General features: G+C 41.5%; 1 protein-coding gene across 1 annotated transcript in view; it reads left to right on the top strand.

The window, feature by feature from the left end:
- The window catches only part of ZNF516 (zinc finger protein 516), a 100,728-nt gene extending 86,684 nt beyond the window's left edge, over positions 1-14,044 (top strand). The window contains exons 3-6 of the mRNA XM_069853291.1: positions 80-1,555; positions 6,312-6,416; positions 7,316-7,383; positions 13,893-14,044. Of these exons, the coding sequence (XP_069709392.1) occupies positions 80-1,555; positions 6,312-6,416; positions 7,316-7,383; positions 13,893-13,952 (1,709 nt within the window). The 3' untranslated portion in view covers positions 13,953-14,044. The remainder of the gene's footprint in view (positions 1-79; positions 1,556-6,311; positions 6,417-7,315; positions 7,384-13,892) is intronic.
- The last annotated feature ends 2,339 nt before the right edge of the window (positions 14,045-16,383 follow it).

The raw sequence follows: 16,383 nt of genomic DNA, 5'->3' as shown, positions 1-16,383 counted from the left end.
TTTTAGTCTTGAATTTTGCTCTGTCTTTTGGGCTTCTTCCTGCATAAAATTACAATGTTTTTCAATCTGTCTCATTCAGATGAAAAGCCATACCGCTGCAACTTTTCTGAGGAGGAAACCCCGATGGTAACATCTCAATTGGATGAACTCCAGAAGCTAGGCAGCCACAATGCCAGAGAAAACAAAGCCAGGGAATCTAAACCAGAGATTCCTTCCCTGGTGTCAGCGCTGGAGAGTGTCATCAAGGAGCCCTTTTTGAAATACCAAGATCTGAAAGGGTCTGCAGACGTAACGATGCCAGCATTTCACCACAGCCAAGGGCTTCCTTGCTCCAGTCACATTGCTAGCTTTGGTTCGGGTGTGGGCCAGACATCTTCAAACATGGTCATGGACTTGAAAATGTCACTTGAAGTGCAGGCTAGTTGCACTAGAGAAAATTTGCTAGACTTACACAGGGAGCATCCTCTGACAGAAAAAGGTGCTGAAACTCAAGAAGCAGCTCCACTCGATTTGAGTGGAAAATCAACAAGGGACAATTCATGCAATAAAAATCTGAATATATCCTTGCAGGCTGCTTTAATTGTCTATCCGTGTCCTTTCTGTAGTCATAAGACCTACTACCCTGAAGTCCTGTGGATGCACAAAAGAATTTTGCACAAAATCAGCTGTAACTCGATGGTCCCTCCTTGGGTTCAACAGAATGGATTCAAGGCTATTAAAAACAACCTGATCTTTCTGGCGAGGAGTGGGCGTACCGGTCCCCCTCCTGTTCTCGGTGGTAAGGAGTGCCAGCCTTTGCCCATTGCCAGATTTACGCGCACTCAGGTGCCAAGTGCATTGCCAGGGTCCAAAAGCAGCTCTCTTTCCGTGGGGTTAACTGCCAAGTCTGGGAGTACGCATCAGTCGAAGGACAGTCACGCTTTCAGCCACTGTGGTCCACGCGCATCAGGTCTAGATGGGTACAGACAGCCCAAGTTAAACCATTCCCAGGAGCAATATAGCATAGCAGCCCAACAAAAAAGCAAATATGAAGCAAATTCCAAACTTATGCAAATGGGAGCCTATAGCAGAAGCGTAACGCCTACTCCGACGGTCATATCCAGGCCTAGCACACAGCCCACCAACAGCAAGCAAATGGAAAAGTACATGGTTCTCCAAGGAAGTGCTAGTTTTGCTCCTCCAGGTAAGCACTGCGCGTCTGACTCTGTGAAGGCCAAATTCAACCCAGCGCCACAGTATCATCTGTGTAAAAGCGAGCAGTACACTAAGCATGAAGAGCCATCAGTGCCTCAGAGGGAGTCTCATATGAAGGCCGGCAATGAAATGAGGACACTGGCAAACTGCACAGCGGTAGCACGAGGGAGTCCACTGCTGCAGACCCAGCCTAGCGCTGCAGGAGTTTCTCCAGCTTTACACTCCAGCAAACAGGATCTGGGATCAGATGGGCATGAGAAACATTTGGACATTTTAAATATCTTTAAAACATACATTCCAAAGGACCTTGCTTCGTTGTACCAGACCTGTGGTGCCAACAGCCCTGTCCTGGATCATGCAGGTAAGATTTTCACAAGCCCTTCCATAGCTGAGGATGTGACTTGCTTGTTCCTGCTTCCTCTGGAGCCGCGACACGCTGTTGCACAGTTTCTTCCTTCTCTCCCTTTATGGGCTGGAATTGCATATTCATTGTTTTTATCATTTCTGGATAGGCTTGAATAGGTTTGTTTACTGATCTTTAGTTTTGCAGCATCCTCCCTCATGCACTGTGTGACATTTCTGTCGCAGGTTAAATGTATCTGGTTCCACCTGGAGTATTACTGTTCCTTTGTCCCCTCCTTTCAAGCAGGCTAGAGTTACACAGATGTGCTGTCACCCAAAGATCCCCTCCGCATATACTGGCACACATCATCATCGTTTTGCTTCGGGCAAAATAAACATCCTCTGGGGCTTAACTGTGATGCTATTTTGGAGGTTTTGTTCCATTTCATCTGCAAACAAGTCTTCAACAACAGAGAGATAATCACTTGTCAGTGTCCTTTGTCTTCCTTGACAAAAGTCTTAAGATTTTGCTTGTCCATATCAAAGACTGCTATCATATTTTTCAAATAATTCTTTTGATCTGTTTGTATGTTTATTATCAAATAGAAGTAGGGCCAAAGATATGCCTGCTGATTCATTCTAGCAGGAATGGCAGTTGTGCAAATAGCCAGTTTAAAGGTTTAGGGACTAACAAGGTATCAGAGCTCTCCTTCTGTCTCTTGTCAGTCAATTGCCACATAAAAAGAAGAAGGAAAAAAAACCCCAAACATATATATGTATTTGCATTTGAAGCCATACTTTTCTGACTATCTGCCAGAATTAGTTTGTCTCAGTGGAAACTGAAAAATTATACTGATTTATTACTTCTGAAATACGTGTGTGTGTAGAGGGGGAGAATGGGAGCCATAGTCCCAGCTCTCACCATTTGTAAATCATCCCATTTCTTTATATGCTGCTTCTCTTAGTAGAAGTTGTGCAAGAACTGAACTTCACATGGAAAGAGCACGTGTTCCTGATTGGTGTTCTAGAGTCCTCACCTGACAAAATACTCTGTTTTGTCAAAATATGTGAAATGGAGCTTGTGACCCCATTTTGCAAGTGGGACGAAGTTCAGGGCATTTAGAACCTGGTAGTATAAGGACAGTTATGGTCTAGTGCCCAGAATGTGTGTGCAAGTTGACCCCTGGCAGCTGTGAGGCAAGGAAGGAGCTATAGTATTTGGTCAGGTTCTTGGTGGAAGGTGTTTTGGAGAAGACAGGAGGGCAAAATCTATCTGAAATAGTCCATGAGATACACTTTTCAGTCACTCTGACAGTTTTGCTCGGTCATTTAAAAAGTAATGTTGCATCAGATCTGACTGTTAATTTATTGCTCTAGGGCAGATTGTTTCAGAGGTGATTAGAAGCTGTGTATTGATTGCAACTAACATCAGGCTCCTACGTTTTTATTAAGGAAGCTGAGGACATGCTCAGATTCTAAAACTGAAGTGTCAGTATTCCTGATTTTATTCATCTGGTTTTGCTTTGGCCATCCTAGTGCCTAGAAATGTTGTCTAAAGTTTCTCCTTGCCGGCTTCCTACTCTACCAGTCAATTGTTCCACCGTCAGCCTACAGTGATACCTTCATGTGGGCGCCCTCCTTGATGTTATTTAATACTACGCTGTTTCAGTCTGCTCAGAGAAGTCTTATCGTGACCTCCCAGCCACATTAAGAGGGATGCAGAAGAACAGTAAAAGCCAGGAACTAGAAGCTGATTCAGTGAATGCAGGCACGTGCAGTACCACGAGGACCACTGGGGAAAAGTAGGATAGGGGCAAGGTTTCCAAGGAAGTCTCTATTTACCTGCTTTTTAAAAGAGAAATGTTTACTGCCAAAATGTTTTTCCCGGGCAGTGATTTCCAGAGACAGTTTAACTGGAAGTTATTTGAAATCTCTTCTTTCATTCCAAGTGTTTTACAGCAGTCAAGTTTTCAGAATTTGAAACTTCTTCTCTGTAGCTTGTCTTCATTTTACGTACCACTTCCAGGTTGCTGATGGTTCTCCAAACCTGGCGCAATGGTTGTTTTTCGTAAAAAGCTGCTGCAGGTAAAAGGATCAAGTTCTACCAGAGAGGAACAGAGGAGGATAAATGATCCTTTTCTGAAATAATACATGGCCCTAGACCGAGCCCTCTGAGTCAGTATGCGTCACACAATTTAGTCTTAGTGAATATGACAATCGTGACATAAGCGATGACCAAAAATCCCACTTAGGTATGTTATTTGTCATTGTTTCTTTCCTGACTGAATGTTCCAAATAGACTTCACTTGGGTGTCTGGGGGACAACCTCATCTTGGATCACACTAGAATAAGGTAGTGCTGTGTCCAACTTCCTGTAGAGTGGCTGGATTTATTTCTCCGATCCTTTTTTTTTATGTCTATGTCTATTCTGATATGTCCTTGGAAAGAGGGAGTTGTACCTACTTTTGCGATGTAACTGCAAACGCAAAGCTTGCTGCACCTAGGCTGGGCTTGTTTCACTCTGCCCAGTCTTCCCAGGTGTTTGTAGAGAGAATCTTATTGTTATATTTAATAGCAGTTACTTATTTTATTCATGATGTTTACATGAATTGCTGTATTAGGGTGGATTATGGCAGCAGATGCACTCTTTCACTGGGGCTCTCTGGAGACCAGCTTTGAGGATTGATTTTGCAGGAGCTCCCATTCAGATAGTCACATTCATTTCCCTTAATTTGCCAACACCTGTAGGCATCCCCCCTTTTCTGTTCACATATAGGATAACCTGAGTGATGACTCATAGGGGTTTTGCCTTGCAGCGATGATGCCCATCGCTCAAAGCTCTGAACTATTAAAAGCCTTATGGTGCTCCTTAGGAAATGCAGCAGTGGCAAATGTGCCTGGAAGCAATCCGTATTTTCCACCCGCTTTTTAAATTACTACCATAAAGTGAGTGCCAGAGAGGAGGTAGGTGAAGGTCCTAACCCACTCACTTTCAGCGTTTGTAGAGGGTAGGTTGACTTACAACAGCATCCTCTTGCCTCAAAAACAACTCGAGTGGGAGCAGTGCATCTGTGAGGTCTGTTGGATCAGGCCTAGAACGGCTGCTGAGACAAGCATAGTCACCTTTCCCAGAGAGAGACTTGGCGTATAGAGAAATTAAATGTCTTTACAGAGGAGGCAGAAAACCACCTGAGGAGCCCAGCTCTCCCAGTAGCAGAGCCGGGCTCTGCCTGCCCCTGCCTGTCCAGTGGTCAGCATAGCGGTCCAGCAAAGGCTACGTTTAGTTCCTCAACACACTCTGCTTGCAGCTGTAGTGCTGGCCAGTGAAGGGAAAATGCTAGTAACAGACTAGAAAATCTACTTCAGTCTTCACCCTAGAGGGCAAATCTGTCTCATTATAGTACAGTGAAGCTCTCACTGAAATACATGATTGTTTTTTTCTTTTGGAGGGGGTATACATGATCCTAAATTATAGTCTTTTATTTGACTGCCAGGAACTTAATTGTTGGGAGTGCATTTAGCTACATTATGCAGACTGTGCTGCCATCTGCAGGAGGTGCTATTATAAAAAGAGAAAATAATTTGTGACTGGATTTTTTTTTTTTCAGCCGGACATTTCCTTTTAACATATGCCCTGATAGAAAACATTGCAGGACGCTTGGTGCTGTACCAGCAGAGTAAGCAGCAGCCCGTCTTCTTTTCCCTTAATTTTCAGGTGCAGCACCTGTATTTCAGATAAGCCCCCTGGCATCCTGCAGTTTATTTTTCAGTTGAGGCGGAGTTGTTGCCATTTTTTTGTTCACAATTTTATTCTTTTTAAATGCTGTAGTGGGAAAAATTGAAAGAAAAGATGAAACTTCACTTCTGCTGACAAGCCTCTGAGAATTTCTTTAAAAGACAAAGTATTCCAGTGGCAAATGGAAACTTCAACTCATTCCTTCTGAGGAGGGCGCCTTACCAAAATAGAAAAGATGATGTTCAAATTTTTTTTCTGTAAATAATAAAAATGCCCAATAAAAGTCAAATGTGTCTTTTTTGATCAGCAGCAAAAAGACAAAGACCAGCCCTTTAAGTCAGATGCTGTAAACTGACCTTTGGAGAAAAAGGAGAGGTTTGAGCGGTTTTCCGCAAATGCTAATGGCCTAGAAAACATGTTTACCCACGGCTGGGGGAAGGCTGCTGCGCTGCTACCAGCTCAAAATGTCCGGAATGACACTTTCATTCACAGATGTCTTTCGTCTGTGCCTCAGAGGTCTGGGGTCAAAGCAGCACCGGCAGGCAGGTAGGCAGGGGCGAAAGGTTTGATCAGTCTGTGATGGCTCCGCTCGCTCTGCATTTGTCTCTGAGGTATTGTCGCCCGGGGGGGACAGTCGGGCTCTGGTCCTACTCACTTCCTATTATCCATGTGACTTGTCTCCGCCACGCTGGAGTCACTTTGATTTGCCTGATGTACTGCTTGACAAAGCTGGGTGATGGCTGAGAAGTGGATCCAGCTGCTCTGAAAAGCGCACACCTGACATGCCAGTCCTGGTGCGGGCACATCATGGGGAGCATTTTTTAATTCAATGTAATTTATGCATTCTTGCAGTCCTGTGTGTGCCTGGCCTGTCAGCCAGTGCCTAGATGAAGGCTGACAGTTGTCATCCAGGGCCTGAAGGTAGCCTCACATAATGACACATTAGACATACTAATGATGTTTTCTTCTGGCATAATGTTTTCTTCTCAACTTTCCTCTCTCCTTCCCCCCCTCCTCCCTCTCTCCCTCCCAACTACAGGGATGCTCAGGACACAAACACGCCAAGGAGACTGTGTCTGCAGAGAGTGTGGAAAATGCTTTACCCAACCCAGTCACCTCAGGACTCATCAGAGGTCCCATGCAGGTACCTTTTCACCTCGCTCTTGCTTTCTCCCTTTCCCATTTGCCAGCTTTTGGTTCTAGCTAACAAAATGCCGAGAATTACATTTTATATACCATGCTAACCTAAGTAATTCCAGTACCTACATCTAATAGACAGGTTTTTTATTTTTATGACTATTGCTCTTGTTCTCTGGATATTGCTTACCTGATCCCTGCCCGAACTCCATAAAATTGCAATGCATTTAAGATAAGTCTGTTTGCAAATGTTTTATTTTAATTAGAGAGTAGGGTACTCAGAAATGAATATGCTAATGAATTCTGTTGCCACCAGCACAAATTGAAATCAAAGTACCCCTTTCAGCACAACATAAGGCTTTGTTTTGCCTCATCGTTGCTGTTGACAGGAACATTTTTGTGGGAAACAAGATTTTTCCGTGGACCGGTCGGCCCTAAAATGGGAAATCCCTACCAGCCATTTTTAACAGTCTGTGGTTGAGGCTGTAGGAGGCTAAAGCCACCGATATCGAGAGACCTCCTGAGCATTGCACGAGACAGTGAGACTAGCGGGTTCCTCCTGAAAAGTGTGAATGATGCATACATAAGCCAGTCTGATGCAAAATGACAGAGGCCAAATGGTAAGTAATGCAAGAAGAGGGTCCCTTTACACATACACTGATAATTAATGTTGTCAGTGATTGCTTTCTTCAGCGCTGAAGTCTGAATTAAAAAGGGCAGTGGCCCTAGGCTGCCATTAGCACACTCTCTTACAGTAAGTGTTACGGTAAATTGGTATTTTCCGGCCACAGGCTAGTAGCTGGTGTCTTTTTTTGAATGTGGTTAATCTGTAATGGTCTCAAATAATGTACACACACTAACGAAGCTTGAATGTTCATCTGTTAACAAGCCCCCTTGTTCCCACAGTGGTATTTGAGTCTAATGGACTCCGAGGTACTGAAGTTCACACCACCTCCGCAGATGCCCCAAAACAAGTATGTTTTACAATTAATTGAATGTTTGGTTTGTAATGTGGTAGCTGGGAAAAAGTTGCCCAATGATACTCATCACTAAAACACCGACTGTTTTATAAGATGTATAAATAATAATGATGTTACTTGAGTTTTTTGCTCTTAAATTTTTTAAGCATTTTATCAAAATCTGTTATATCAGGAGTCAGTTAATTGTAGAACAGGTAGTTAGTGTTTAAATAAACATGTTACTGACTTACTGGGGACCAGATGGGGTAGGTAACTCTGTAATGCACAGTGATATGTAATAGTACATAAAGAATTCCTAGAAATAATTTACTTTTACAACTAACATGTATTCTGCTGCAACAACACAATTAACAGCGTGTATTTTTCTGAAGAGTATTTGTACCCTGATATCCAGCATTTGGCCTTTGGAAGGCCCTCATCCTCCAGTTTCTGTGGACTTCCTAGGGCGGTGTGCTTTCCTGTTTCTAGTATACAGTTTCCTGTCCTAAAGGCTTCTAAGCACTCTGAATTATACAGGGCAAAGCTGCTACATAGAAAAGCATTAAACTGAACTTGTTTCATGTATTTTATGTCTTTGGAGACCAGTGTCATAACCTGGACCTTCCTACTCCATCTTCCAGATTGGCAGGTGGGTCTCAGGGCACACCTTCTCATGGGCAGTTTTCTTTCATTGTGAAACTGCCTGCAGCACTTTTTTTCATCCTCATTTTTAGTTTAATTTTGACTACAACTTTTTTCCTGTCTTCCTCTCTCTTACGTAATGATTGCAGATGGTTTTGTCCGTCCTTAGATGATGCATTTTCATGCTAGTCTGACCTTCATGAAGTTCAGGGGTTGGTTTTTATGTGCTTAGTAAACATCTTCATTGGATACCACCAGATCCCATAGTTCTTATGATGCAACTATCAGGGAGACTCTTAGTACCTTCTCTGTTGTACTTGCATCTTTCTGGCCTAAAGGCTGTATTGGGAGCCAAGTTGCTGCCACAGGAGCATTTGAGTTGGCATCAGGTCATGGGAGTCACCAACAACTCTCCTCATAAAATTTTCAAGATGTCATAGCATTCCAGTAGTTGTTCTTGTGAGCAATGTTTGCTTTGCTTTTGTGGGACAGCAGCAGCAAAGTTATGCTGTAGTTAGAAAACTGGATGAAAATGTTGTCCTAGTGATGTTTATCTAATAAAATTGTGCAAGGACACACCTCTCAGTAGAAGTATGTGACAGAGTGAAACACTGCAGCTCTCCACGCTAGCTCAGCTAGTCTTTAGTTCTCATTGCTTTATTAATGTAGGTTTAGTAAACCTTAGCATCTTTAAGATGCTCTTTCATCTTTTCATGCTTATGGTTTCATTTCATTTCATGTATAGTTGAGATTGGATTCTGAGGGTATGTGGGCTTTTCTCCTCTAAAAGACAATGTAAAGCTGAAAATATATTTCTAAAAAATTCTGAAATAACCATATCTATCCAAAAAGAGATGTGGCTGCTCAGTCTACATCTGGACTCTTTGTAATTCAGGTTATATTTCTGCACAATAAATTCACGCAGATAATCTTGTCTTTGTAAACTACTGCCAGGCCAAAACTTATTGATTAACTTCTTCCATGGCAAATGTAGTTTGCTCTCGCGCTTTCAGTCCGTGTCAATCTGTCTTCAAAGTATTTGATTAAATTACAGCATCTCTCAATGCAGCAGAATACTGGGTAGAGGTTAGCTTCATGAAACTCTTTGTCTCTTGCCAGTCAGTATTTCTTCCACTGAAGATGCAGTGTGGTAATTTGTCCAGGGGATGGTTCCTTCTCATTTGTCTTGTTTGCTCCTCAGCATCAGCCTTTGTCTCAATTTGTCAGCCTCTTTTTTGGTTAGGATTAGTCAGTTGTCTGCCGTTTTGCTTGTTCTCATCACGAGCAAGCTTTGCGCTTCCCCAGAAGAATCCACCTGCACAGTCCCTGGGTGTTAGAGAGGGAATGTTCTCATTTCTACCTGCAGCTGAAGGGGCCTTTAGAAGCACAGAAATGAACTCGCACTGAGAATGATGCCTGCAGCATTCTGGTAACATTATGATTTCCCACTTTAAACATTGTCACTCCGTGTCTTCATTTCATTTCTTAATTGGGGACAGGTCTATTCATGAGAGTTTACGGTGTGAAGTCAGTTCAAGTTACGGAAGTGCCATGCAAATGCTTCGAGCAAGAAACAGTAGTTACCACATTCTGTAGCTTGAGAATGAAAGAGGGTTTTTTTAAACATGAAGTGGAAATGATTCGCTTTACATAATGTTTCCTTCTCTCAGGTAAAACATCTTCCCCTGAGTAGTTGGCTAAAGAGTAAAAATATTAACATTTGTATTTCACAGATCCCCCATTCCCTTCAGTAGTCAACCAGAAGATCATCTTTAAAGGTTTCCTTTATGAAAGAATGTTAGATCGGGCATTTTAAAATCCCCCAGCATAGTAGCTTACAACAGTGCTACATTATTTGGCAGTTCTAATTCTGCATGTTAAAAATAGGGTCTACAGCCAGGCTTTTTAAAAAATGAGCCAGCTAGATCTATATTTAGGTGTCTAAATAGGAAGCATACTTTAGGGTGGTGAACCACCACCAGGAGATGCAGGGGTTCAGCATCACTATAAAATAGACCCACCTGTAGGGGCATGTAAGGAAGACCATACACACCCAGTTTTGATAATATTAGCAGTGGGCTGTGTTTAAGGCTTTGTTATCAGCACCAATGAAGTATAAACAAGATGTAGGAGACAAGATGTTTATTTGCTTCATAACATTATTTACGGCTGCTTACTTCTACCTGAATGGTTTAAAAAACACAAAGAAGGATGTTGTTACATCAAATGAATTTCCCATGAACTCTGGAATATTTCCTACTGTTCTTTGTCTAAAGGACAAAAAATGCTCATTACATACTTCAAGTCAATACAATTTGTGCAAAGTCATGTACATTCTCTTGAAATGCTGCCATATTAAACATACTGAATATTCTGAATATTTTTATAAATGCTAAATATCCCAGTATATCCATAATTAACCTTGCTTATCCACAATAAATATGTATCTTAATTTGGAATACATTAGGCAGCATCCAAAGACCTGATTTCATAGGCATGAATTCGGGGAGCACACTCCAGTTGCTTATACACGGCAACCCAAAAGCAAACTCCCCTTAGGGAGGGTCCCTGTGACTGTGGGTGTCTCGAAGCTGCAGCAGCTCTCAAAGCAAAGCTCTCCTAAAGCATAGGGTCATTTCAGAGACGCTTTCTGATGCTGTAACATTACAGCCAGAAGCCCAGTTCCCAAGTGTATTCAGTGGCACAGAAGTCAGCCTCTAGCCTGCTTTTGCAAAATGGTGACAGCAGTGGTAGCAGTTTCTAATTCTTATGCCTTGCATTTAACTTCTGTTGCTGTGTTTTTAAAAATATGTAAAAAACTTGCCTACTTTAGGAATTTAGTTTATCCTCTGTCGGTGCTTTGTCAAACAATAGGCTCTAAAAATTTTAAGGGACAAGTAGTTGAGTATTCAAAAGGTATAATTTACTGGTTAGCAACAAGGAAGAGTTCTGTCTGTTTGAGGGTATATATACATGAAGCAAATTTGCAGTGCTGGAACCAGAGACACTAATTTCTCTGCCTTTTATGTAAGTGAAAAAAAGCAAAACCCCCAAAATTCCAACCTTCGCTTTCTCCAGAAAAACACCCTTTTACTCACAGAGAATTAATTAAAAGCTACAGCGTAGAAAGCACATGAACTGTTGATATCACGTGTATTTCTGACTGTAGCGTTCCCCATGCTGGAAGCAGTGATGGTCCATTTCTGTGAAAGAGCTGTGGACACTACAGTTCTTGGGCCTCATTTGCTGAAGAGAGGTGCACAGCAGGCCCTGTGTGACACGGGTAAACCTCATTAAGAAGTCCACAAGCCTTAATTTTATACACTTTAAGTATTTGAAAATATTTTTTGCGATGTTCAGTACTTAAGGTAGCATAAATGTGAATAGTCAGAATTTGGAGGATAGAGAGATTTAAAAGAATCATCAAGAAAACACCGTGTGTATAAATATATATACACACACGTATATTGTAAAGGGACTTGGAGGGAAGGCTGGCAGCATCTGTTATCTCTAATGTTTTTATAGTCACCACAGCCTTGCTTGTCCTAAAGCAACTTTGGAGAGAAGAGGAGGAAAGAAAAAAACTCAAATCAACCAGAATAAAAAGTTATTTAAACCATTGTTTTCTGAGTTTAGTTGGTTTGGGTTTGTTTTTTTTTATTTGAATTTTTAGTAGTGTCTGCTAGAAGTCCTATTTATGACATTTGTTCCTATGAGTTATCTTGCACCAGTTCCTTGCAGAGCTTGTGCTAAAGATCATGATTAATAGTTCAGTCCTCATTATTGCAAATGTTATTTTTAAATAGTTATTCTGAGAACAAGAATTCCATTAATCAAAATAATAGATAATGAACAAATAAATGGCAACCTAATTTGTCTCGTTCATACATATGGAAATTATAATGCAAACAATCAAGGAATCATGGAGGCTGCTGTACTGGCATCTGAGTAATATGCATGTCTGTTAGTTCATGAGCAGGATTAGCAGATGTAGCTTGTCCCAAAACTATCCCCTTGCCAGCAAATTTGAGTGGTATCTGTGCTCCAAACCAATAATTGCAGTTTATTTCAATGTCATGCAATAATCCATCACCAATATATTAACATGCACACAAACTGATTTTTTCTTCCTAAGTGGTGGAAAGCCCTGGAAGTTGCTATGAAAGCAGCTTTTTTTACCAAAACTCTGGGTTTTGCTTAGAAAAAGATCTGCTGTTTTTCCCTTTTAAACGGCTGAAAGTGAAAAAAGCCTAGTTTTTAAAATGGTAAATGTTTCACTTCAGGAAGGATTCCATCCAGCTACGTATGGGCTAGTTCAAAATGTAGCTGCCCCTTTGGGCCAGTGCAAGGAGGTGAGCCACGGGGTGGGTTTTGGCAGCACAGGTGCTGTTTCCCAGCAAAACCCGGAGTGTGTCTGTGCACCAGTGGGGTCCAGCCACTCCGCCACCCCCGTCCCCGCTGCCTCTGCACCTCCCTGCTGGGTTGAAGGAGATTGAATTGCCATTTTCTCAGTGTGTGGGTGGGTAGTGCCCAAACCACAGCGCGTACCTCTGCTGCCCAGCTCCCCACAGGCTACCCATCCCCCAAACCCACCCCTAATTACACCCCCTTTTTTTCAGCTCTTACCCAGGGAAACTGGGACGAGGCACCTGCCATCCCCTCCCCTCTCTCCCTCCTCCTCCGGCTTGGCAAAACCCTGCTGCACTCCCCCGTGTACGTAGAGCTGGTTCGATACGAGACATTTTAATGATGAATGCCTCCTCCTGGAATTGTGGCTCTGTCTCTCAGGCATGATGCAGCCACGCAAAAATGTAAAGCATCTTTCTTGGTTTACTGCAGGAAATTCAGCATCCAACTAAGGAAGTTTTATCACATCTCTCATTCGGTTACTGTTTCCTACATTTCAAATATACTGCCATCTGTACAGCAGCTTTTTTTTTCTTTAATTTTGTTGCAAATCTTTCCGACTTAAACCAAACTTTGACTGGTAAATGTCATGAATCTTGGGCCAGGTTTAATTAGGAATTTTCTAAATCTATTAACAAAAGAGATGCACTTAATACATTATGTCAACCAGAGCTGGGCTTTCTTTTAGCTATTTTGAGGGCTGCCATAGGCACAGCTTGAAACTTACTTGGATTTTACATGGGTGCTGTGTTTTATGTTGCATTAATTTAAAATGGTCTGTTTCACTTCATCAAGACTTTAGCTTAAGGATAATGCATTTATGTAAGATTAATCTTGCCATGTTGTTTTAGGATCAGGATTGTAAACTGCATTGTTCCGACAGTGATGCTCTAAATGTCATTTTAAAGCTTTTCTTGGGAGCTGCAGGCTCCCACTTATTCATGATGTTATCTTTAATTTCACTTGATTTTCAAATATCCCTGCTATTTTTTTCAACATGGTAATTATTCATGAATATTGTCGAAAAAAAATAAAAGGAAGATGACAAGGGGGGAAAAAAGCTGCCTTAGCATTTGACAGACCTGCACAAGAATTCAGTTTTTCTTCTTTTAGTTGCCTTTGTGACCTCACGCTTCAGCTTTTTAAAACGCTGGTCTAGTTATGAATCCCTTTTAGCTAGCACAGAATTCCATTTTTTGGAGGCCACTACTTCCCCTCGTTCTCAGCCTTCTCTGAACCCCTCCATCAAACGCCTTTACTTGCTCTTGTACTCCACCAGGGGCTTTATACGGGCCTGGCACACTTCATCTTGCTGGAGATTATTAAAATAACCCCCAAAAACTTGTGATGTGGTGGGCCAAAATGAATGTACATGATGCTAATAAAAGGTAGCAAAGGCAGGCAGGGCTTACTGGAGGGTTGCGAGTGGAAGCAGAGGCGAGAATGAGCTTTTCCCTGTGTCGTCCTTCTTGCAGGGCAGAGACCACGGCGGGGTGGAGGTCACCCACATGCTACCTCTCCGGAAGGGAACCTAAAGCCGTGGCAGAGGAGCCCCCAGCAGCCCCCGGTGCTGCTGCCCCGTGTGCCGGTGGCTGCGGAGCAGCCTCCCTGCCAGCCATCGCCTCACCCGGAGCCGCTGCGCGGGACTGAAACCAGCGCTCTGCAAGGAGGGGGGTGCCTCCGCGCTGTTAATCATTTTAAAATAAATGAAGATGCTACACAAGATATATATAAATTGACGTACTAATCAGTCCCATGGTTCCTTATTTCCTTTATAATAAACAGTGGAGTTGGCAAGCACTGTGGCAACACAAGGCATCTATATTAATCAAGAGAAGTTTGAGACACTGGAAAAATTAAACTTTATGTGATTTGGACAGCATGAAGAAGTTAAGCACTGTAACAAAAACCTCCCTGATGCTCACAATGACTATTTGATACATATGAAAAACAGCAGTGGATTTGAGGGCTGGAGAAGTATTAATTAATGAAACTGCCACTGCCTGTCATGCTGAAAAGCAAATTGAAAAAAAAAAAAAGGAGAGAGAGAGGAGAAGAAGAAGGGGGGGTGTGGGGAAAAGGTGGCATTCGGCTTTCGGTGCTGAGAAAGCAATGCTTGATGAAGGATTAAAGGGACTAAAGAGAAAGACCGTCATTCTGCAATGGTTTGTTTCATTACAGTTTGGGGACCACTTGCATTTCTAGTGCTCTTGCTCTTGACTGCGCACCATTAATAGTATGTGAATATGGAAATTGAAACACTTTCAGAGAAAAGCTTCTATTCGGCTTTGGAAAAGAAAAGCTAGTCGAACACTAAGAAAAAAAACAGGCTTCTGTGTTTTACTCTCAGGACCTTTTTTTTTTTTTGTAACAGGGCTACTTTCTTCGACCTGATCACAAAGGAAGTCTTCATGTTTGAAAAAACAGAAATAGTAAAACGCTCAGCTGTCTTAACGCTGCTGGTCTGTCTGTTCAGAAGAGAAAAGGTGTCACTGAACAAGTCCAGGCAGCCCTGGGCCCGTAAAGTACTCTCTGCTCCCGCGTTTGGTTCAGCAGGTTCACCACTCCTCCCTGGGCCCAGTGACGTTGTGGAAAGACGAGGAACTTCTTTTGTGCTGGCAGGTTAATGTTAATATAAATGTGTCATGTCTTGTACTTGGTGAACACTGGTGGTGTTAGGAAAAAAAGAAAAAAAAAAAAAGCTTTATATACCTCTTCTACAGTAACTCTTTAACTGCAAGTTTTCAAGGTGGGGTTGTGGCACATAACAGGTTGTTAAACCATGCAGTGTAAGCAATTAAAAATGTATTCCACAGATATAAATATTTTCTTTCCTTATTGCTGTGACACTATGTGTGATGGTAATATTTCTGAGAGTTTCAGATTTTGCACATATAATTTTATGCATTATCAAAAGTTACTGCTGCCTTGAAAGAAAATGTTCTGTGAAAATTTTTGCAAAAGCTTTACTAGTTTTTTTTTAAATTGTAACATTTTGTAAAGGCAGGAAATGGATTAAAAAAAAGCCTAGCATGCTAAATATATTTTTCAAAAAAGCAATAATTTTACATGTACAGAAATGATGCTAACCTTTAATACAGGTGAGAGCAACAGTTTACTTAATACAGTAATGGAATAGTGCTGGGTTTTTTGTAGAAATGGGCTTCTGACAAAAAGATTTGTTTAAAAAAAAAAACAAAAAGCAGAAAAAAACTTTAAAGCGTGATCTTTCTGTTCTAACAGTTTTGGCGGGTGGGGGGTGCTTTTTAAAAAAAATCTAGTCAGTAATGGGTTCTGGATACTACTTGTTACTTGTTTTAAATTACTTGACAGTTTTTGTTACTTCACAACACTTGCAACAATGCAAATTAACTTTCTTACCTATTTTTTTAAACTAGTTTTTCCTTTATGCTATTACACCAGATGTATACCAGAATTCTCTGTAAGTCTCGGTGTAGTTAGGAATGTCTGTGCAAATACTTAGAAGTAACTGTAATTAACTGTTCTGTGAAGTTATTTTGAGGGAGGTCGCATAGACACATTCCATTGTACACCAAAAAAAAAAGAAAAAAAAAGGAGGTAAAAAAAGAAATATTTTGCTGTGTTGCTTAATGATTATGATTTTGGGTTTGCACTAGCTTCCTAGGTTTGTTTTGTTTGGTTGGTTGGGTTTTTTTCTTGTTGACTTATGTTTTATTGCTTTTCTGAGTCATATTTTCCATGAGTGAAAGTAATGCAGTTCAGGAATGCACAAAAGCTAGTTGCTTAGCCTGTTTGTTTGTGTTTTAGTTATTAAAAACTCTTCTGTACCCAAAATGGCACAAAAGTGTAGTGTACATTTGTAATTTCTCTTTTTTTTTAAAATCTTATTTTTTTGGCCAGCTGATCTAGAAAATCTGAGTTAATATTTAGAGCCAAAAGCTTTTTTCTGGAGCTTTTCTTCCAGAATCTCTGACAGAAGAGCTA

This window comes from Phaenicophaeus curvirostris, chromosome 3, assembly GCF_032191515.1.
Source record: "Phaenicophaeus curvirostris isolate KB17595 chromosome 3, BPBGC_Pcur_1.0, whole genome shotgun sequence".
Lineage (NCBI taxonomy): Eukaryota > Metazoa > Chordata > Aves > Cuculiformes > Cuculidae > Phaenicophaeus > Phaenicophaeus curvirostris.
Note: the sequence above shows the minus strand (reverse complement) of the source record. Positions and strands in the feature narration are given on the sequence as shown.